This window comes from Protopterus annectens, chromosome 11.part0 (genome assembly GCF_019279795.1).
Source record: "Protopterus annectens isolate FY-2018-M chromosome 11.part0, PAN1.0, whole genome shotgun sequence".
In the NCBI taxonomy this organism is placed as follows: Eukaryota; Metazoa; Chordata; order Ceratodontiformes; family Protopteridae; genus Protopterus; species Protopterus annectens.
In genome coordinates, this window is record NC_056745.1 from 359,762,455 (window position 1) to 359,786,083 (window position 23,629).

General features: G+C 43.6%; 1 protein-coding gene across 1 annotated transcript in view; it reads left to right on the plus strand.

Moving 5' to 3' along the window:
• The window catches only part of ATP2B1 (ATPase plasma membrane Ca2+ transporting 1), a gene marked incomplete in the record, with an annotated part of 2,275,481 nt that overhangs the window by 669,849 nt on the left and 1,582,003 nt on the right, over positions 1-23,629 (plus strand). The window contains 1 exon segment of the mRNA XM_044087859.1: positions 8,579-8,734. Coding sequence (XP_043943794.1) covers positions 8,579-8,734 — 156 coding nt within the window.

Genomic DNA, 23,629 nt, shown 5'->3' on the forward strand with positions numbered 1-23,629 from the left:
TGTCCCCCATGTTGGTGATGACCAGGTCCAGTATATTGTTGCCCCTTGTGGTGGTGTTGATAAGCTGGTCCAGGCCGTTTGAGTTAATATATTCCAGGAAGCGTTGGGCAAAGGTAGTTGTGCTAATGTAGTTTTCCCAGTTGATTTTTGGGTAATTGAAGTCACCCAGTATTAGGGTGTTTTGGTTGGACTCTCATGTTTTCCAGTACCTCGAGGAACAAAGAGTGGGGGGTCTTGTGGTAGGGAAAGTGGTCTGTAGCAAGCTACAGTCTGGATTGCAGTTTTGCCCATTGTCAGTTGCACTTGGATGATCTCTGAGGCTTCGTACTTTGCAACTAGTCTGGAGGTGTGGTTTTCCTTGATGAATATGGATACGCATCCTCTCTTAGTGTTTTTTTTTTTTTTTTTTTATAGGAAAATTGACCGAGGCTTCCTTTGAGCCTGCTGCTTCAGCTTCTCTGCAACATTGTATATGTAAGACTGTTTTACTTGTTTTGTGCTCGGTAGGTTTCTGAGCTTCAGGTCCTTCTGGGCATCTCTCCTTTTTTTTTTTTCACAGGCACAGGGTGTCCCTTCATACTAATTATTTTATTCTCAAGGTGAGCAGTGAGTTGCACTGGAATCGGGCAGTTCAGTTCCCTTCCTTTTTTTTCTGTCTCTTCAGTCTGCAGTGGGATAATCCTGCTTACCTTGGATTTGCACAGACAGCTCGGGTATTATTTGGATAAAACTAAGGTCATTTGTAAATCTGACCAGCTTGTTTCTTTTCATCCCAGGGCATTGGGTTTGGTTGTTTTTAATCAAACCATATTTTTCTGGATATATAAAGGCCATTTTTTTTGTTATTCTTTTCATGGCAAATGTCTATTTCCATTAGAGCTCACTCTGTTAAGGCTGTTGCCTGTTCTGGTGCTCCCTTCAAGGGGGTTGAGCACCAGTTCTATCCTTGAAGCTGCAGCTAGTGTTCAATGCTTTCCTTTACTAAGCATTATAACTTGGATGTGGTTTCTAGGGCTAGAGTGGGTTTTGCTCTAGACATTCTACATGGGTTTGTTGAGGCCTCTTTCCAGCCTTCCACCTGCCGTTCCTTTTCTTGAGCTTTTGTACTCTCCCTACTTTTAAGAATGCTGCAACAGTGATATAGAAGGACATAGTACAGTTATGTAGAATCTTACCGTAACAGTAGATGTCCTTCTCTTCACTGTTGCAGTATTCACTCCCTCCCTTCAACCCCCTTTTTTATTACGTATTTTGTTTTGGTTCACATCCTGGCTGAGGGTCTGTCTTTTTTCCATCTGCATTATCTCCTTCTGGATGTGCATAGTCTTTTTCGTCCTATTGAGACTGTTCTCTGCTAGGACAATTCAATTCTGGGTAACTGTGTCTGTACATCACCTTTATGCCCTGTGTCCTGTATGGGGAGCGTACATATGTGCAGTACCTACAAGATCTAAAGCTTTTGGTGTACTTGCTGTACATTGAGCTGTCCTTGGGATCCCTACTGTGAAGCTCCTCAAACTGTGGGTCTCTGATCTGACCCTCAGATCCAGCTTGGCTGCTTTCCAAAGCTTAGGCTCCAAAGCTTGAACTCCCTTCCCTACCCATAATGCCTCACCTCCCCCAGATTACCTCAGATATTGTTTGCTGTTCTACAAGAAGGATTGCAATCCAATTGCTTGATCTCTGCTGAGAGTTTCTAGTGATGTTTTTGCACATAAGTCAATGTTTTCTTCTCTTATTAATTTTTTCTGTTTTCTCCATCTCCGCTTGTAGATGTTTAAAAAAACAAACAAAAAAAAAAGGTTTGCTGGTCCATTCTTGCAGGATTTTTGTCCTGTTTTTCCCTTTTTTCTTTATCTGTGAGATGTTTGATGAACCCGTAGGATTAAAAATAAGTGAACTTCCTGTGGGCACAAGATTCTTTTATCTGATGCCCACAGGGAGTGCATGCATTGACTAGGCCCATCTCACTTGTGCATTGTCCGACTGATGTAACAAACTGACTTTGAAGGGCCTGATTCCTTTGTCTGCCCCACCGGTGGGTTCTTCTACTTCAGGGTCTTCAAACTCCTGCCAGAAAGCATAAGGAACACAGAAAACTTTCCCTGGACCAGACTGCCATGACATCCAGCATGCCTTCCAAAAAAGGCTCCCAGAGCATCAGATCTGACATCCTTTGATCCAAGTAAGTCTGCTGACTCATCTCCTCGGACTCTAGCTCCTGTTCCTTTTCTGGAACCGACTTTGACTGCCTGAGGATCTCCCTTTCGGGACAGATCCCCCAAAACATCCTCTTGGCCACCTCCATGTCTTCCGTCAGGTCTTCCCATAGCCATTCCAGATCTGAGGTGGATAGGCTTATGAGGCAATTCCTTCAGACACAGATCCAGATGGGAGTTTTACCAGCTCCATCCCCACCAGGTCTGTGAGTCGACTTTCTCCTTTTAGGCCTGCTGCTCCTTCTCGATCTGACCACCTGCTTTTGGAGTCTTTAGGTCCGAAGGCCCCAAGAGTGAAGGTGTCTGAGCTGGTAGTGATGATCTCTCTGAATCTGACTCCTGCAGCTTCCCTGACTTGCTCGGCTCCAACCATGTCGGAGCAGAGTTACTCTTGGAGCCAAAGACTTGACATCAGTTCTGGGGAGTTGACTTCAACTCCGAAGTGTTTGGAGCCGTTGCTCCCCTTTGGAGCCTAGGTGTTCGACAGCTTGGCTCAAACTCCCACTTCTGAGTGGATGGCCATTGAGGCTCGAGTGCATTCTGCCCCAACAGCTTCAGCTCTGGGGAGAATATCTTCATTGTCTCTGGGCCAGTCTGCCTTTGAGGTGCTGGAGAGGAGAGGGTTCTCTCCTTACCAAGGTGATCCTTGGCTCCAGTGGTTTTGGATCCACCTCTTACCTCCTCAGATACTAAGTCTGGGACTACAGGTCTGCCATCTCTGGGACAGTAGCCCAGCAAAGTCTCCAAGCCATTCCACCCTTAGAACCCCAGATATCTTTGATACTTTCCTGGAGCAGGTACCACGGAAGAGAGGGTGCAGAAGGAGGCACCTGAATTCTCCCCAAGAATCCGTCACAGAAGACGATAGTTTTGAGGAAGGAACAAGGGTCCTCGTGATCTCCACCTGGGGATGTCTGCTTTGAAGACATCTTAGAAATCCTGTGCCAAAAAGATGGCTGGTTTACCCAAAACCATACCTCAGAGGAGACTGTGTTCTTGGAGGTTTTCGGGTGCACCCCATCTATATCTTGGATGTCCTCCCCTGTTGAGTTGATGCACTCGTTGACTTGGTATCAACCAGGGCATGGAAGGAGACAGACACTGTAGTACCTATCCCCAGACATGCAGATAGGATTCTTAGTGCCCCAACAGACCCGACTATATTGGACCAAAGGAATCCTGGTAGATGCCATGGTTGTCGCGGTAGCCACCAAAATGGAGCTCGCTCAGGAAAGCTCCACTGTCCATGCCCCTAACAGGGATTCTAGGGCAATGGAGAGTTTTGGCAAGAGTTTTATTTTTTTTGGCCACTTTCGCACTGCGAGCGCTGAACTATATTTCTCATTTTACTATGTTAAGATGGATTTAATCAAAGAACTCTCTAGCTCTGCCCCAGAGTCCATGTCTGATGAGGAACAGTCTTTTCCTCCAGAATGGCCACTCTACAGTCCATTTCCAAAGCGTCCATGAGGTTAATTTCCCTCACTGCAGAGAGCACTTCTAGGGCCGCCGATTCAGGCATTACCATTAGGTGCTCTGCCTGGATGTGGCTGTGTGACTTTGCGGAACCTTTCAAGACATCATTTGTCACCGCACCCTTTGATGGATCATCATTGTTTGGACCCACTGTCAGAGACGCACTCCCATTGTGAGAACGATGGAAAGACCTTGTCTGCCATTGGAATCTGGTTTTCTACCCACAAATATACTTCTCTAGAAATCAGCGTGGTGGTAAAAAAATTGTAGTTCAAGAAGTCTCAAGGTCCTTTCCAGAAATCCCTGGGAGATTTTTCCCCTAAAGGCAGAGTGGGAACAATAATAATGGTCGATACCACCCATGCACAGAGGATGGGTCTGCAAAATCGAGGGTCTCAAGATTCCTTTCCCAGCCAGACCCCTTTGGCACTCCTGAGGGGTTGCCTGACTATCTATCTACAGGCTGTCGGGGGGGGGGTGCTTATCCTTGCACCCAGAAGCCTGGATAGCCATCACAAACTGAGTGCAAAGGATCATCTCCAGAGGCTATTCCATTCCCTTTTTAAAATATCCCAAACCAAACGGATCCCTTCCCAACATTTCCACCTAGTCAGAAGGAATCAGCAGCTTTGGAGATTGCAAAGCTGCTGGACAAAAGAGCCATCCAGCAGGTCTCCCCCAGATGGTATGGTATCAGGTATTTACTCAAGATTCTTTTTAGTACCAAAAAAGACATGGGAGTCAAGGCCAATATTGGACATGATATCCCTGCACATGTCAGTAAAAAACTTCAAGTTCAGAATGGTCATGGTCTAGTCCATCCTACCTGTTTTGCAGATGTCCTACTGGATGTGCTTGATAGACCTGAAGGATGTGTACTGTCATATCAAAATGAACAGATGCTCCAGAAAGTCTCTCCGCTTCAGGCTGGGAGATGATCATTTCCATTTCAGAGTCCTCCCTTTTGGTCTCCCCACAATCCAGAGTGTGTTCACCAAATGCATGACGATAGTTGCAGCTCACTTGAGACAGCAAGGATTCCATGTGTTTCCTTACCGAAGCGATTGGTTCCTCACTGCTCCAACCAGGCATCTACAAACTCAAGCCAGGGATTATTTTTTAAATCAAGCTGCTACCTTAGGCATAACTATCAACACGCAAAATTCACAATTGGACCTTGTCCAAGTAATAGATTTCATAGGAGCTCATCTAGACATATCCAAAACCCTGGCTTTTCTCCATCCGGACAGACTTTCCACTCCAAGACTACATATCGGACAGATTCTGTCAATACTGAATCCGCCTGCAAAATTAGTTCTAAGAGCATTGGGGTCTAAGGCTGCCTCGATTATCCTGTACTTACAGCAAGACTGCACATGAGAATTCTGCAGTGGACATTAGCAGTCCAGTGGTCCTTGCACTAGCATCCCCTAAACTGTCCAATCAAACTTTCAAGTGTGTGCAAAGACTTGCTTGTATGGTGGCTTTATTCTTCAGATATTGAATAAGGTCGTCCCTTTGTCCACTCCCCCCTTGTGCCACATTGACCACGAACGTCTTTCAGATGGGGAGGGCATTTTCTGGGACAGATGGTCCAGGACACGTGGATGTCGCAGGAGACCAGTCTACAGATATCACGATCCTAAAGATGAGAGCGGTCCTTTTAGCTTTGCAAGCCGTGCACAGCTTTCTTCCTTTAGGGACTATTGCAATACATGCAGACAATATTTCAGTTCTTTGGTACATCAGCAAGCAAGGAGGAACCAGGTCTTACTACTGTATCAAGAAGTAATGAGAATGTGGCACTGGACGATCTCTACAAACTGCTTTCTAAGTGCAACATGTATTCCGGGGGGGGGTGCAACATTCTAGTGGACAGGCTGTGCAAAGTCTTGCTGATGCCTCATGAGTGGTCAGTGGTAAACATGATCTTTCACAAATGGCGTCAACCGTTCTGCGATCTCTTTGCATCCCATCACAACAACAAATGCAGCAGGTTCTTTGCCCTGATCCCTCCTCAGGGACAATCCCCAAGAGATGCTCTAGTGCATGCTTGGTCCCCTGGTCTACTTTATGCATTCCCACATCTACCTCTAATTCTCAGGTTTCTTCAGAAAGCACACAGGTTAAAGGGCAAGGGTAATCCTTATTGTTCCTTTCTGTTCTTGGCAAGTCTGGTTCACCTTCCTTTGGTCTCATCTCATCTGCCCTCCATGGACATTGGAACTGGTTCCAGATCTACTGTTCCATCCATCAAGGTAGATTCTCCCGGATCTCCCAGGCCTAAAACTAACCACATAATTTCTCCAATTCCGATGATGGCTAGAAATTCTTTTACAGTGCCAGTTTGGAAATTATCAGCAAGGAAGTCTAAAACTGCGGGAGTGGGAGCAGTAAAGGGAGCCAACTGCTTCTCTTGAGTCCATATGGAAAATCTTTTCCATTTGCTGTTATAAACTTTCCTAGTGGGTGATTTGTGGGATGAAATCAAAATCTTTTGGACAGCAGAATGTTTGTCTTTTCAACTTTTCCCGGTTAGGGGTCGCCACAATGGAATTCCGGTCCGCTAATGATTGGCAGTAGATTTTTTTATGGTGCCAAGTTGCCAGCCCGACTCCAACCTTCAGCGAAGGCACGCCCATTCACGCATGTCTTTCGGAGGCCACTCGACTGCAGGGAGGACATGCAGACTCCACACAGAAGACACTCCAGCCATGAATCGAACAGAACAGAACTGGGCACCATAAAAAAATCTACTGCCAATCATTAGCAGACCGGCGTTCTGCTGTGGCGACCCCTAACCGGGAAAAGCCGAAAAGACAAACATTCTGCTGTCCAAAAGATTTTGATTTCATCCCACAAATCTCATCCACTAGGAAAGTTTATAAGAGCAAATGGAAAAGATTTTCCATATGGACTCAAGAGAAGCAGTTCGATCCCTTTACTGCTCCCATTCCCGCAGTTTTAGACTTCCTTGCTGATAATTTCCAAAATGGCACTGTAAAAGTGCAACTGACGGCCATTTCAAATTATCACATCAGAGAAAACTTTTCATTGCTGGCTTCTTCAAAGTTGCGCAAAGCATTTCTTAGTACTTTTTTGCCTTGCCATCCTATTAAAGATCCCACCCCTCCTTGGGATCTGATTGATTCTTCAGGCACTGCTGGTCCATCCACCTTTTGAACCTTTGGCCAAAGATGATTTGAAATTCCTTTCTTAGAAAACTGCTTTCTTGGTGGCCATCATTTCTGCTAGAAGGGCTTTTGAATTACAAGGCCTTTCTTCCAAACCTCCTTATTTTATTTTCCATAAAGACAGAGTCACTTTACTTACCAACCCTTCCTTCTTACCCAAAGTTGCTACAGAGAGCAGTATTAAACAGTGGATCAACCTACCAGTTTTCTTTCCCAATTTTCAAAACAAGGGAGAGTATATCCTTCATCTGTTAGATATTCATAGACAACTGCATTTTTATCTAGACAGGACAAAATCATTTTGGAAGTCTGATCAGTTGTTCGTATTCTTTGCCAATATCAGAAAAGGAAAATCATATTCTAAGACCATGTTAGCCAAATGGTTAAGAGATTGCATCTCTTTTGCATATGCATCTAAGGGTTATATCTTTGCTCACACAAGTCAAAGCCCATTGTACTAGATCCATCTCAACAGCCCAAGCTTTTTGGTCTAGTCTCGCTTGACGATATTTGTGCAGCAGCTTTGTGGTCAAACTCTCATACCTTTGTGTCACAATGCAGGCTAGATATTACCTCCACAAATAGAGTTGCCTTTTGTTCTGCAGTGCTTTGAAATATCATTCCATGAGAGCTGCCCAAGGTTACTGTAGCTGGGGACTCTGTCCCACAGGTTGAGGAATGAATGAAAATGACAATGTAACATAAAGAAGTTATGTACTCACCATAAAGTTCCATCTGTGTTATCCATTTTATTCGTTTTCAACTTTTTCACCCTCCTTTCCCCCGCCTATGGCTGTGAAAGTCCAGACGGATATGCTTATAGGAGCCAAAGTTCCTATTTGAGCTCCTGAACCTTGTTCTTTCTCTTCCTGTAGTTATTTAATTTAATGTATACTCTATATAGTCAACAGTATGTTAGCATCAAATTCGATTTGAAGTAATCTGGGGGAATGAAGCATTATGTGTAGGGGAGGAGCTCAAGCTTCGGAGATTAAGCTTTGGAAAGTGGCTGAGTCGGATCTGAGACCCACAGGTTGAGGAAGAATGAAAATGGACAACACAGATGGAACATTATGGTGAGTACATAACTTCTTTTTATGGTAAAATTTTACACAACTGCACTTTACAAATTTCTGGAAGAGTTGTTATGGTTGGGTAATGTGCTTGGATGGTCTCCATTCAGTGGCTGACGTTTGAGTTCTTTCTAATTGGGCAGATATGTTTCTCTAGGTCTTATTATACAAAGATGACAAGAAATTTCCTTAAAGTAAAGTGCAAGCTTAAGTTGTTCACCTCCCCCAATAGAATTAAAAAAGTAAAATTGCAGTATGAATGCAGCCCCACACACCTACCATAATCGTACTACCATAGAGAAGAAAACTCTGCAATAAGATAGAGACAACACATGAGCTGCAGTAGGAACTGTCCTTCCAGAGTTTTTAAGGAATGAACTGGTTAGGCATGTTGTTGGGCAGTGATTGGTGTCACTGGGTCTGCCAAATTAGAAATGGCATGCTCTGCAAAGCAGGATCTTCTGAAAAAATGCCCAAATTTGAGTGCAAGAAACTATAAACTCAGCTGTAGATTATTTGCAGAAGGATTCCTTCACAGATCACTTGTTCTAAAAGTTTGAGACGCTTCATTTTGTTTTGCAAGTTATTTTTAAAACACTGTTTTCTTATTATTTAGCAAAAGCTCAAGATGGTGCAGCTATGGAAATGCAGCCTTTGAAAAGTGAAGAAGGGGGAGATGAAGCAAAAGAGAAGAAATCACATATGCCAAAGAAAGAAAAATCTGTTCTTCAGGGAAAGCTGACAAAATTAGCTGTTCAGATTGGGAAAGCAGGTATGACATACTGAAGAATTATGCATATACGTATATAAATTTTTTTTTAATCTTTAATTTGGAAAATGAACAGCTATTTCATCAGAACATTTTCTCAGAGGGTGATGTCATCTCTCTGTTCTGAACCATAAAAGGTGACCACTGTGAACCAGCTTTTCTGCCAATCGTTTGTAATAGAGCTTTCTAACTGTTTAGCAGTCAGTTTGATCTGCTTTTACTTCATCTGCTGTTCACATCCAGTTTGTGTTTTGCAACTCCAGCGGTGACCTGGCATTCTGTGTCAGGATATATTATTCAAAAAATGTATCTGTATGCTCTGTGTATACATGAGCAGTAGAAGAGATAAAAAGAGAAAGAAAAGATGCATAATCAGTTAAAACAAATTGGATAGTTGCATAGGTGGTAAGTGTAAGGCTTGGAATTCTTATAGTGAACTTGGTTGTTTTAATCCATATTCTCACAAATGCATACACACACACACATACGTATACATATATATATATATCTATATATATATATGTATAGACAGATATCTAAATATATATTTATTTAGTGTTCTGCTATGAAACGTCGACTTCCTGAAAGTTGTAAAATAATGCTTGAAATTCAAAAGTGAGAAATACATACGTACATATATTGGTGGTGGTTGTGTGTGTGTCTGTATTTAAGAAGGAAAGTCTGAATTTTTTTTTTGGGATGAACAGCTGGCTTATTTTACAGCTGCTGTAGTAGTGCTGAGCTCCTAAACAAAACATACTTATCTTACTTTGTTTGCATATACCCCATATGCCTGTGGGCTGAGGTCATATGAAATTTAAAGGAGGGTTTTGACTTTGGCATACCAGCCAAATGTTGGGTTACTTTGAACAGGATAACCCATCGGTATTGGAATATTGCAACAGTGATCAGTAGGATATTTAATGGTATGTTAAGTTCTTATACAGCTGTACTGTACATGTGTGTATATGTATGTTAATATGAGCATGTGTATATGTGTGTGTGTGTGTGTGTATTTCTCTCGTATATCATATTTATTGGTATATTTATCAGTTTGTAAGGTAACTGTATCTGAGGAAAATCAAGTATGGTGATTTAGAAGAGAAAGTCTGGAGCTGTGATAGTCACCACACAGATCCAGTAATCACCAGAAAAGAGTTTTCGAAGATAAATTTTTAGGTCAGATCTAGCAGATGGGTTAAAAGGACTCCGAGTCAAACCTTGCATTTCAACCGTTAAGTCCCAGGGTGGTGTAGGGTCCTTCACTTTGGGTGTAAGCAAAATGGTACTTTTAATGAAAGCCTTGTACAATTTTGATGAAACCAAAGAGGAAGCGTTTTCCCCTGAATGAAAATTAGATATTGCTGCCAGTTGCACGTTGATAGTACAGAAACTAGCCCCTTCTTGAAAGCTAGATGTAAAAAAAAACTCCAGGACAGCAGGAATAGGGGCAGTGAAAATGGTCTAATTCCATCTGGAGAGGCCAAACAGAGAATTTCTTCCATTTGCTCTTGTAGATCTTCTTGGTAGAGCCCTTCTGGAATGATAGCAATATCTGCTGGACTGGGGAGGAAAGCCTGGACTGTCTAATCATCAGTAGAATTGGAGAAACTCTGCAGTCAGCCTGAGGGCTGTAATGTTGGGGTGATCCATCCCTACAGGGTGAGAGAGAAGGTCTGGACTGTGGACCAGTATCCAGGGTGGATATTTTAAGGCAAGTCTAAAGGAAGGGGAGCCATACTTAATGAGACCAGAATGGTACAGTAAGGATAACCATGCTCTTCAACTGAAGGACCTTCTGTAAGAATTTGGGAATTAGAGGTGTTGGGGGATAAGTGCAAAGGAGACCTGAGAGCCAAACGTGGACTAGAGCATCTCTTGATGACTCCCCCAGAGGGGGGATCAGGGCAAAAACCTGCTGGATTGGTGTTGTGGAGAGAGGCCTAAAGGTCGCAGCAAGGTTGACCCAATCGGTGGAAAATCCTCTCTGCTACTAACTGAGAGACCACTCATGAGGCATCAGAGTGGACCTGCTGAGTTTGTCTTCCAGCACATTGGATATGCACTGCCATAAGAAAGTGGTTGGAGGAGCTTGCTCACTGCCCCACACTTATTACTTCTCGACAGAGGGGATAAGATACAGTTCCCCTGTTTGTTGATATACCAAACTACAGACATGTTCTCGGTTTGAATTGCAATCTTACAGAGAAGAAGGACGTCCTGGAAAGCCTGCAGTGCTAGGAGGACCATTCTTCTCGCCATAACATTCATGTGTGAATTGGTCTGTTCTGGAGACTACATGCCTTGGACCGTCTTTCCCAAGAAATGTCCCCCCCACCCCAATTGAGAGGCATCTGTGGCTACTGGGGGTGGAAAGACGAGAGAAACCGTGAGAAAATTTGTCTGACTGACTCCACCAACCCAGGTGGTCTTTGCATACTTGCGTGAATTTGTCTGGTGAAGAACTGACCACTGAACAGCTAGAGTCCATTGAAGAATGCGCATATAAAACCAAGCCATGAGAACTAAGGTTATAGGTGCAGTCACCGACCCTAACGTCTGAACAATCAACCTGGCTGGTGGAGAAAGGTGCGAAATAAACTTGTTTTACTTAACACCTGATGGTCTGTATTCCGTTCAGTGGAAGGAACGCTGCCTGACCGACTGTGTCCAACTACGAGTTCCAGGCTCTGAACAGGTTGAAGATGTGATGTGCAAAAGTTGACTGTGATGCCTAGGGATGGACATAACTGGAGCCAGTAGTCCCTGGATTTTTTGAGGAGTTGCGTGATTGGTGCAGTGAGGAGCCAGTCTAGGTATGGAAACACTAGGAATCCTAGCAGTCTCGAGTGAGCTGCTTGCCACTAACATACATTTGGTAAACACTCTGGGGGCTGTGGTGAGATCAAAGGGCAGGGCTCTGAACTGGTAGTGACTGGTCACCAACTGAAAGTGCAGATGTCTTCTGGAGCATCTGTTAATCTTGATACGATAGAATGCCTTCTGAAGATTGACTGAGCATGTCCAATTGTCCTTTCTCAGAAATGGCAGAATGGATTGAGCCATGATGATTTGGAACTCTCAGTTCCTTACAAATTGATTCAGTTTGCTGAGGTCCAGAACTGGTCTCGTGTTCCCTGTTTTCTTTTCCATTAAAAAGAATAAGAATCTTGAGTAAGTTCCAAATCCATTCTGGTCAGATGAGACCTCCTGGATGACTCTTTCAAGGGCAGCTGCTTCCCTCTGTGACAGGGCCAGATGTTGGGGAGCCTTTTTCTTATGTTTGGGGGGATTTGTGAAAATAGTATGAATAACCTCAAGTTATGGTTTTCCGCACCCAAAGATCTTTTGTGATTGATGCCCAGGCATCTGGTTGCAGAGACAAGCACTTCCCATCTGCCTCTAGAGATGAGCAGTCAGGCAACCATTCAGGAGTGCTGAAAGGATTCATCCAAAAAGGTGTCTCAGAAACCCTGGTTTTGCAGGCCTTATTTGCCTCGAAGGTGGTGGCTTCCATTAACACTCCCTGTCTCCACTGGGTAACGTAACCCTCGAGTCTTGGAAAGGACCTTGGGACTTATGGAACCAAGTCTTTTCACTCCTCACTGATTCCTGAAGGAGTAGAAAAATGGATCCCCATGGCAGACCAGTTCTTTTCATCCTGCTCAGTCTGGGAAAGCGTTTCCTTAACAGTGGGGCCAAAGAAGGGCTATCCATCAAAGGAAGCATTGATGAATGAAGACTTGAAGGGCTCCTCAAAGTCACACATGCATCCAGGCATGTCTCCTTACGGTATGGGAAGTTAACCTCATGGACGCATTAGAGATGAATTGAAGTGTGTCCAGTTGTGAAGAAAGCTTTTTGTGGTCTTCCACAGATAGGGACTCTGAAGGGGATTTTGAAAGCTGTTTAGTGAAATCCATTTGCAACCTGGTAAAATGTGCCAGTTAGTTCAGTGAACGTAAGGCAAAGGTCACTGAGGTATAAATGTGCTTCCTGAGTTTGTCCAGTACCCTGGACTCCCTGTTAGGGGGATGGACAGCGAAGCTTTACTCTGCCAGCTCTTTTTGGTGGCTGCAGCCACAACCATGGCATTAGCAGGAACCCCCCTTGCTCCACTCGGGCTTCTTCATAGGAGGGGCAATAAATTTATCTGGATGGCACGTAATGGGTTCTACAGTATATGGTTCCTTCCAGTCCTGGTAAGAGACTAGATCTATAAGCTCATTAGCTGGGGGAGTCACCCAAGATGTAGACTGGCCAGACCTGAAGACTTTCAGGAACACTGACGACTCCTGGGAAGGGGAATAGTAGGACCATGCACCTTTCTGCCTGAGGATTTTTAAGATGTCTCAGAAGGAGACATCATGTGGCGAAGAACTTTGGGGAACCTGCCCTTCTTTGAAGCGAGTGTCTTTGGTGAATGATTTCTGAAAGGAATCTATGAACTTCCTTTTGCACATTCTGTTATGGGGATTCTCTTCATTGGGATGGTCTGGAGAGGTGTCCAAAAAGAGGGGAAGTTCATTGAGAGGGTCTGGCTGTTTAATGAAACTGGCTGTCCCTGCAGGATAAGTCTGAGTATCAGAGTTCGAATCTGATGTTGGCAGGGCTATAGGATCCGAAGAAAGAGCAGTCGTGTGTCTTGGGCGTGAGAAAATCCCGTCTATACCACCTCAAAGACAGAAGGACCAGAAGAAGCCATAGCTGGCTACACCAGAACCGAAGCCGCTGATACAACCATGTCCTGATCCTGCCCAGACTACTGTCTTGAGGGAAGAGTCAGACCCGAGCTGTCCAACACCAAAGCCCTGAGGGGCAGGAATGGCTCTGACAACCTTAGAGGCAAACCAAGTCCCCCCCTTGCCCATACCCAGCACAGCACAGACCCTTTGACTTCGAGACTTGTCCTATTCTCAGGGAATCGGTGCTGGACAAGTCATGGATGCAGCTGGAGTCGAAGACCTTGCTGTCTTCAGATCCAACAAAGAGGGAGGGTCTCGAATTCCAGGGCTCCAAAATCACCGGTTTGATTGGAAAAGGAGAAATTACAGTGTGGGAAAACAGAAAGGAGGCTTATGGATCTAATGGGAGACAATGCCATGATAACCCCCATCTGAATCTGAGCTCTGAGGAAATTCCTGATCATCCTATCCATGTCTGCTTCGGAAAAGCTGCTGGAGGACCTGATGGAGGAAGCAGTAGACTGGGGCTGGGACTCTCTTCTATGGGTCTCTTGGAGGAAGAGACAATGGAGCCGAGGTGAGAGAGAGGTTCTGGAGAGAATCTGGGAGACTGGGTCTTCGAAGACTTTGGCTTGGTAATGTCAGATCCATCTTTTTCAGTAATTTGACTGGAGGCTCCGAAGTAGGAGCTGATTTAGGAAAGTGGGTGAGAGATTCCTGGATTCTTCTGTCTCTGAAGAAGGCTTAGATTTTTATTTGCAGGGATTTAAGCCCCAGAAGCAGGAACTGAAAGAGAGGAAGAAGGTAGCAGTCCCTTAAGAACTCTGCTGTTGTTCAGCCTCTTAAGGACCCTAGTGTTGAAACCAGCATGCTCGGTGTCTATATGAGCAGTCCCCAAACAATAAATGCACTCCCTCTAGGCATCAGAATTGGGGATCTTTCTGCCCACAGAAGTGCATTTTTTAAACCCACAGGGTTTGTCAGCCATAGTAGCCAAAAATGGAAGACCAGCCGACAGTAGTTAAGATAGTTCAAGCCAGTGTATTTTTTTTCTGAAATAAAGAGAACTTACCAGTTATGTTAAAAAAAGGATTATTTGAATAGTAGGCAAAAAAAAAAAACAGATAAAAAGAATGAAGTGTACCAACAATGGTACAGAGAACCATCGATGGTAAAAAGATAATGGAGAAAAAATAAGTGCGACCTGACACTGATAGAGACTCAAAAACAAGTATAAAATGGCAAATGAAAGAAGCCTCCACAGCTACAGAATACAATACCAGCAAATAATCCAAAAGCCCCTTTATTCCAAAAATAAAACACGGTTAGCGCTTTCGTTTAAAACCAGGTTAAACTTCATCAGACACTCAGAAGATTACATCACATCCTTTTTATACTGCCACTTCTTCTTTCATTGGACACACATCATGATAGACATCCATCTTAAAATAACCTAATATTATTGTTAAAAACATAAATTCAACAATAAAGCCATGTCCAACCCGGAATTAATGGACATGCTGCACCTCAGAAAATCCAAATCCCATCGAGCTACGCACTCGAGAGACTTAAACCTCAGCACTGAAATAAATAGGACATGCTGGAGGGACAGATTCATAACCCAGAGGCTCCCTTCACTCTGGAATAAAATCCCAGTCCAGGTTAGGCAGAGTCCCTCATTGACTCTCTTCAAGAGGAATCTTGATGAGTGGATGGGAGATCGTAGGTTTACCCTGGGTATCACTTCTGTGTCACTGTTAGACAGAGGCACAGTACACTAACCTCGAAAAAGGGCATAGCAAAATTAATTTAAAATGGGTGGCGAAAGCCAAACGCACTCTGGCTAGGCTTATAAATTCCCTAGGGCAGATAGCCTAGTATGAACCTATGAACCTCAGATGTATTAAAGAATATATCATGTTGTATGTATACTCTAGTGTAGTGTAATACAATTAGCAATATATAGTAAAAAAAAATAGGAAAATAGAAAAATAGCCTAATTAGATATATTTTCTTCCTCTGTAAAGCCTTTAATTTTAAAACGGGTGCTATAGAGCTACGCTCATTAATTTCTGGCCAGTTGTTGGCCTGTAATCTAATTTGCCATTTTAACTCATTTAGCTCTAATTGCACCCCCCATGGCTTCTTATCCTCAATATTTACATGATCAATAACCAGGAAAGAAAAATGATGGTTATTATATTCATTAATATGCTTTGCTAAAGCATTGTTCAACTTATTCTTCCTTATAGCATATTCATTTTCATAAATTCTTTGAGACAGACATCTCTCCGTTTTTCCAATGTAAAATACTGAACATGAATTGCATACCGCTAAATAAACAACCACTTTCGAATTGCAATTGTATTTGCTTTTCAAGAAGAACTTGGTATTTCTAAGAAAACAGTTATCACCAATATTTACTTGTGCTTATTATTGTACAATATTTACTTAATTCACATCTAGTCATACCTAAATTAAGCTGTGAAGGCATCCGAGTTACTTGTCTAAAAATTTCTTTAAAACTCTTGCCTTTTCGGTACACTATTTTAAGTTGTTCATTCATTTGAGCTGTAATGTAAGGATCCTCTGAAAAAACGGACCAGCTCTTTTCAAAGACATCCCTTACTATGTTATGGTCTAGGACAGCCAGAATGGTAAGTATCAGGATTTTCTTAGTGAAGTGGAGTTTATAAAGAGTATGTTTGTTAAGCGTGGTTATCCTATTGCTCTTTGTGATTCCATTGGGGATGAGATAATACGCAAAAGGGGTAATGGAGCTTATATGGCTATACTGAGAATGAATAATAATGCGAGTTTTCCAACGAATATAAATTCAACAGTGGAATTGGGAAATGGTATGATCGATAGTACTACTGAAATGAGGGAGCCAATATTTTTTATAACTACATATAATTATGATGCAAATTTCTAGTTAATATCATACATGCCAATTGGAGATTGTTGAAATTGGATAGTAATGTATGGGATGAATTATATAAACCCCCAAAAATGTGTTTAGGAAAGGAAGGTCATTCAAACAGTTGTTGGAAATGGGAACTTGTTGCAATGTAGAGACGGGGTAACACGAACAGAGTTAAGGGCAATTTTAAGTGTGGTAGATGTAATATATGTCGGCATATTTTGGTTACTGGTCCAAAAATTGTAGTAGCGGATGTGTCCATTGGCATATATGGGCATTTTGATTGTTACACCAGAAATGTTGTTTTTTTTTAGCTAAATGCGTCCATTGTTAGGCTTTTTATGTAGGAAAATCCTGCAGAACATTCATGAAAAGAATTAGTGAGCATTTATTGGATATAAGGCATATGAGAAACACTAATGCCTTAGTCAGACGTATAGAGCAGCATACAGGAAATAAATTTAAGTTTTGTATAATACAGCACATTAAGAAGGATAGTCAGGGTGCTGTTTTGGATGTACACGTGGATATATGTGAAATGAAGTGGCATTTGAGACTGGATGCAACAGTGTTCCCAGGCATCAATGACAACATTAGTATGATTCCTATTTTAAAATTGAAACATATTTTAGGATGATTAGTTATACCAATATATTTGAGTGGTGTAATTTTTATCAAATTGTTTTAAATTGGCTATCACAGTATAGGATTGTTATATTACATTATATTATATATCTTTATGTGTTTGATTTGTTTTTAATGTTTTTTTTATTCAAAATATGTAATTATATTATGACATTTGAATTAAGGTGTATTTATTTGCATTAGCACATTCAAAAACTAAATTTAGTAGTTTCAGGGTTGAATTTAATGACATTAATTTAATTTAATGCATTGATTGATTAATGAACACGTTAAGTGAATGTAATTTGTGAAAGAGTATATATTGGTAAAGGTGTGTTCAGGGATTATTTGTTCTGAAGAAGTCTGTTCATTAAAGACGAAAGCTAGGTAAACTGTCGTCACGTTTCTTTTGTGGTTGGTGCAGGTTGTGGTTCCAGATATCGGGTTGCAGCCGGTGGTTCTTCCTTTGGTTTAACAGTTTGGTTGTGATATTTTCATCTATACATTTGAATCATCTGGCCTTTGTTCAAAGGGTTCTAACTTGTCTGGGGAACACCATAAACAAAACAAAATCACACCTAGTACCCTGTCAGCAAATTATTTTCCTGGAAACAAGCTTGAATACAACTTCCCAGATGGCTTACCTCACGCCAAAGAAACATTCATTTGACAACCTACTTCAAACAAGTGGGCATAAAAACTCTGCTATTTGCAAGACAAATACTGCAAACCTTGGGGTTCATGGCCTCCTGCATTCTTCTAATTCCATATGCAAGAAATTACAGTGGTATCTAAAAAGCCTGTGGTGTCAACATTCTCAGGATCTAGACGCAATGATTCCTATCATACCTTGCCTACGCCTAGAGTTCCTTTGGTGGCAGAAACCTGCCACCAAAACAAGGGACTGCCTTTCACACCAGCCCCTGCCACCCAAACCCTAACAACAGATGCATGAGGCTATGCATGGGGGGGCTCACCTGGCAGGGAAGTGCATTCAGGGCAAATGGAACCCAAGTGAAATGCACCTGCATATCAATCAAAAGAAATGTTAGCTGTACAGAATGCTGTGACAGCCTTCAAGGACCACAGTCTTCCAGGGCAACTGATGGTAAAGACAGACATCACACTGTTATGTGGTACGTAAACAAGCGGGGGGGGGGTACACATTCTTACCCCCTCTGCAATCTAACCATGGCATTGTGGAACACAGCCTTGAGCTGCCAAGCGCACCTACAAGCTCAATTCCTGCCAGGAAAATTAAATACACTGGCAGACGGACTAAGCAGAAACGTCATGGACCCCCATGAGTGGAAACTGGAACCAAGGATTTTCAACATGTTGACAAGCAAATGGGAGAGCCCAGATAAAGACCTGTTTGCCTCTCCCCAGAATTACCAATTGGACAAATTTTGCACAAGGACTCCCCACAAACAATTCTGGAAAGTGGATGCTCTGTCCGTCAGCTGGAAAAAACTACCAGTCTATGCCTTCCCCCCCCCTCTGCCTCTGCTCTCCAAAGTACTACTAAAAATCAAACAGGGCAAACCAAGGATGATTTTGATTGCTCCAGACTGGCCACGTCAACACTGGTACCTCCTCCTGCGCAGTGGGTCATGGGTATCCCCATGGCACATGCCTCAGACTCCTCCCCTGTTGTCCCAGCAGGAGAACAGATTCTGCACCCTAAGAATCTAACACTGAACCTTGCAGCCTGGCTAATTACATAATCTCTCCTTTACCATCCCTCAGTAAACCTGTGATGGATATCATTTTAGAGGCAAGGAGGCCTAGTACTACAAAATCTTATGCTGAAAAATGGAAAAGATTCTGTGCCTGGAACCAATCTCAAGGGGATGAGCACAGCAGCGCCCAATTTACCTCAGATTTTACAATACCTAACTGAGATGCTTCACAAGGGCCTGTCTTTTTCCTCCATTAAAATCCACACCTCAGCCATTTCTGCTCATTATAACACAGAACCCTCCCCTTTTCTCTCATCCACTGCTCAAGCAGTTCCTCAGAGGGGCCAAAAATTTGAGACCACCCAGGAAAGCTCCAACCCCAGCTTAGGACCATAACTTTGTTTTGGAGAAACTCACTCTACCGCCTGTCGAGCCAGCTGCTACTGCCATAAACCGACATTAGGTATAAAAGTGACGTCTGCATGTACCCTCATCAGAATTTTTTTTGCCGCAGTGATCATCGAACGCCCATTTGCCAGTTCCACTTCTGCATCGCGTTTCTTCAGACGACCGAATTCCAGATTGTTAAAGACCAAACTACCGTTTTTGACCATTACAGATAAGTGCCCAGTGGAGTTTTCTTGTTTGTTTTGCTTACTGTTTAGACTTGCATGTCTGCTAGGAAAGGGTAGTGTGCTTGTGGGAGACAAATTAATCAGAAGGACACGCACGATAAGTGTGTTTTTTGTCTAGGGCGAGGCCCATGACCATACATCTTGTTCGATTTGTAAGTCGTTCGTCCCCAAGACTCTATGTAGCCGATTAGCTGCTTTGAATCTATATCTTGAGAACCAAAGACTCCGACGCTTGGTGTTAGGCATGGAGGAAGGAGTAGGCCCATCCGACTCGCCGCCTCGGAAGAAGGCAAAAAAAGTTAGGCCCAAATCCCAGGCTGCGCCTCAGGCGTCCGAGCAGGCTCTAGAGGCGATTGATGACCCGGAGTCCATTCAGACGACTGTTACCAAAGCAGGCCCGGGGACCTTAATGGAAGCTGGGGTGTGGGATACTGAAGGTACTTCCACTGAGGTATTTCAGCCATCAGAGTCTGATGGCGGAGGGGAACCACAGCTCGCATTTTCAGAAGCCCCTGCTCCTCCTATTCGTGCTAGACCGGCATCCTCTTTTCTTCTGACTGCTCCTACAACCCCCTTGAAAAGGAAACAAAAAAACATGCAATCTGAGCCTACACAGATGCCTGGTTGGGAATCTTTCTCTCAAAGTCTGTTTAAGGCCTTTCAGGCATTACAATCACAGCAACTTCCCCCTACTTTCACACCTCAACCATCCCTCCAAGTGTCTGTGGAAGATTACTCCTCTTCTGAGGAGTCCTTCTCCTGTGAAACACAAATTGAATTCCCCAAGGAATTTATTACTCCAGAAGAAGAGGATTCTATAGAGGATTCTATTTCTCCTGAATCCCCAGGAGAAGAATTCGGCTTTGGGGATACTATCTCCCTCATGAGGGAACATTAAGTGGCAGGCCTCTAAGGTTTCAGACTCCAAGAAAAGGTACTTTGACCTTTTGCAAATGAAGCAACCATCTCCCTTAGCTATGCCTCCCTTACTGGTTGCTTTTCAGGATGCCTTCCTAGCTGCTTCAGTCTCCCGACTCCCAACCCCCAGCAGCTAAATGACCTGATTGTGTCTTGGGGGACCTACAATTTCTTTTCAAGAATCCTCCAGCAGACCCAGCAGTTATAGCTGTTTCTGCAGATGAGATCTCCAGACAACTACCTTCTACTGCTCTTTACCCAACTGATAAAGACAGTAAATTTATGGACAGGACAGGAAAAAAATGTATATACTTCCTTCACTTTGTACATCATGGCCCTAACTACCAAACCCACATGGTTAGGTATGTCCTAGATACCATTTCTAAAGTCTCTACCCTTCTGTCTGAGGTCCAAGACTCCCTTATCAGAGCACAACTAAATTAACTTCTCTCCACAGCATCCCAAGTGACCAGGCACTCTATTAAGTGCAGCTATGATACTGTGGAAGTTTCATCCAGAAGCTGCTGCTTCTGGATCAGTGCTAAGACGTTACTCCTGGGTAAGGCTACAGCCTTCCCCATGGATGTTCAAACTAAACTACTGGATGCACCCTTAGACAATAAGGCCCTTTTCGGGCAAAGGGTAAAGAATTGCAGAACCTCAAACACCTTCTAGTGTCCCCTTTTCCTGTATATCATAGGAATTACCCTCAGAAGCCCTCCTTTGTTAGAAGGCAATCTTTTCATTCAGTGCCACAATCAAAGGGACGTAGATAACCGAGGAGTACTTCTACTCCCAGAGTTCCCTCCAGTTCCTCTACCACACACTTTCGGAGCCAGACTGACCAATCCAGGCCTCCTCCACTGTGCCCCCCCCCCTTTCCGTCCAGCAACACCCTTATCTCTCCATTCCCTCCTGGCAGAGATCAACAGCAAAACAATGGGTCCTCTCCATCATCCAGAGAGGATATTGCATGACTTGGTGGATGCTCCCACATTTCCAAGGTATTCCTCAACCACCAAAAAAACAAATCCACCTGTTCCCCATCATTCAACTTCTAAATCAAGGCATCATAGAACCAGTGCCCACCCCTCAAAGAAACACTGTTTTTTATTCCAGAATATTTCTGGTACCAAGGAAAGAGCGTCCTTGGAGACCTTTCCTGGATCTATCTGTTGTAAACCTCTTCCTCCACGTTCCCAGCTTCAAAATGATCACCTTACCACTTCTCCTGCCTCTGATCCCCTCCCAGGCATTCATGGTAGCTCTAGATCTTAAGGATGCCTACCTCCACATCCCCATTCATCTAGATTTCAGGAAATTCCTCAGATTTTCACTAGGTTTCTGTCATTTTCAATTGTCTGCATTACCTTATGGTCTCTCCACTGCCCCAAGAGTGTTCACAAAGTGTCTAGCCCCATTCATTGCTCATTGCAGGACCCAGGGTATACAGATATACCCATACTTGTACAACCTGCTCATCCTTCATCAAGACCACCAACTCCTACTTCTTCACTTACAACAGGTGTCAAACACTCTCTCTCTTCTGGGGTTCACAATAAATGTAGAAAAATCTCACCTGATCCCATCACAGGGCATGATTTTCCTGGGGTGCAGACTATGCACAGACTGCATGAAAGCCTTCATCCCAGACCAAAGGATTCAGGAACTCTGTCTGTACTTCAATCAGATCCTTATCCAAAACTCCCTGACAGCTCTGGAATTCCTGAGAGTGTTAGGTCACATGACATCCCTCATACCCATGCTTTCCTTGGCAAGACTCCACATGCGCAAAATTCAGTGCAGTGTTAAAAAACCTATGGACCCAACATTCCCAACCCTTGGACTCTCCACTTCCACTTCTCCTGTGCCTATAAAAGGAGATCCACTGGTGGATATCTGCAGTGCAGATCAACCCGGGGTCCCACCTTCAGATTCCAGCGCCACAATAGCAGCTATCCACATATGCTTCAGATCTGGGCTGGGGTGCAGTGTTACAAACAAACCAACAGCACCTCTCAGTGCAAGGAAAATGGTCTACTCTAAGGAAAAAGGACATCAGCATCAAGGAAATAAGGGCACTGCTGTTAGCCCTTCTAACATTCAAGCCCTCTACCCTGCCAGGAACCCTAAAAGTAATCACAGACAATATGACTGTCCTGTGGTACATAAACAAGTAAGGGAGGACCAGGTCCTACCCACTATGCAGCCTGGCCATCCAGATATGGAATCTAGCCACTTCTCTCAGGGTCCAGGTATTAGCCATGTATATCCCTTCAGCACAGAATCTTATGGCAGACACACTCAGCAGAACCTCCACCCCCTCTCACGAATGGATGCTTCAGAGAGAGGCTTTCCTAGACTTGATACGCAGGTGGGGTATTCCACAAGCAGACCTATTTGCCTCCCCACTCAACAGGCAGATGCACAACTTCTGCACAAGGAACCCACATCCACAAGCTTGGAAAGTGGACGTCTTCTCCTTTTCATGGGGGGGGGGGTGTACCTGTACGCCTTCCCCCCTTCACTCTAATTCAAAAAGTCCTCCTTAAAAATTCAGAGCGACAAACCAACAATCCTACTGGTTACCCACTTTTGGCCAAGACAGCATTGGTTTCCCCTCCTACATTCTCTAGCCAAGGTCAATCACCACAGGTTACCCACACCTTCTAGACTTAGTCAGACAGAACAAGGGATCCCTGCTGCACCCACAGGTAAACAACCTAAAATTGACCTTATGGGTGATAGGATTCTAATCCCTTGCAGACACCTTTATTCAGAGGATGTACTCAATGTTCTGCAGGAGGCCAGAAAACCAAGCACTAGGAGAAACTATGTAGCTAAGTGGCACACATTCTCCAGTTGGTGTCATAGGAACAACCAGGATCCCCTCACTATCCCCATTCCAAGTGTCCTATCCTACTTGTGTGAGCTACTCCATTCTTCAATCATAGTCCATTTGTCTGCCTGTCTGCCCATTTCACCCCCCTCTGGCATCCAGACTAGAAGTTAAACTTTTTCTGAAGGGAGTCCTACACATCAAACCCCCACGAAAACCCATTCCTCCTCTGTGGGATCTTAACTTTGTATTAGAAAAGCTAACCGCACCCCCTTTGAACCAGCACGCTCTGTTTCCCTGAAACTGTGCACATTAAAACAGTCCTGCTAAATAGCCCTCACATCTGCCAGGAGGGTCTCAGAGATCCAAGCCCTTATGTCCACCTCTTCCCTACCTTGTTTTCCACAAGGACAGAGTAGTCCTCAGGACCAACACTTCCTTCATGCCCAAGGTAGTTAATGAGCTCTCATTGAATCAATCCATTAACTTACCAGTTTTTTTATCCTCATCCACAAAATGCCTCAGAAAGGACCCTACATTCCTTGGATGTACACAGACAGCTTTGATACTACTTAGACAAAACCAAAGATAT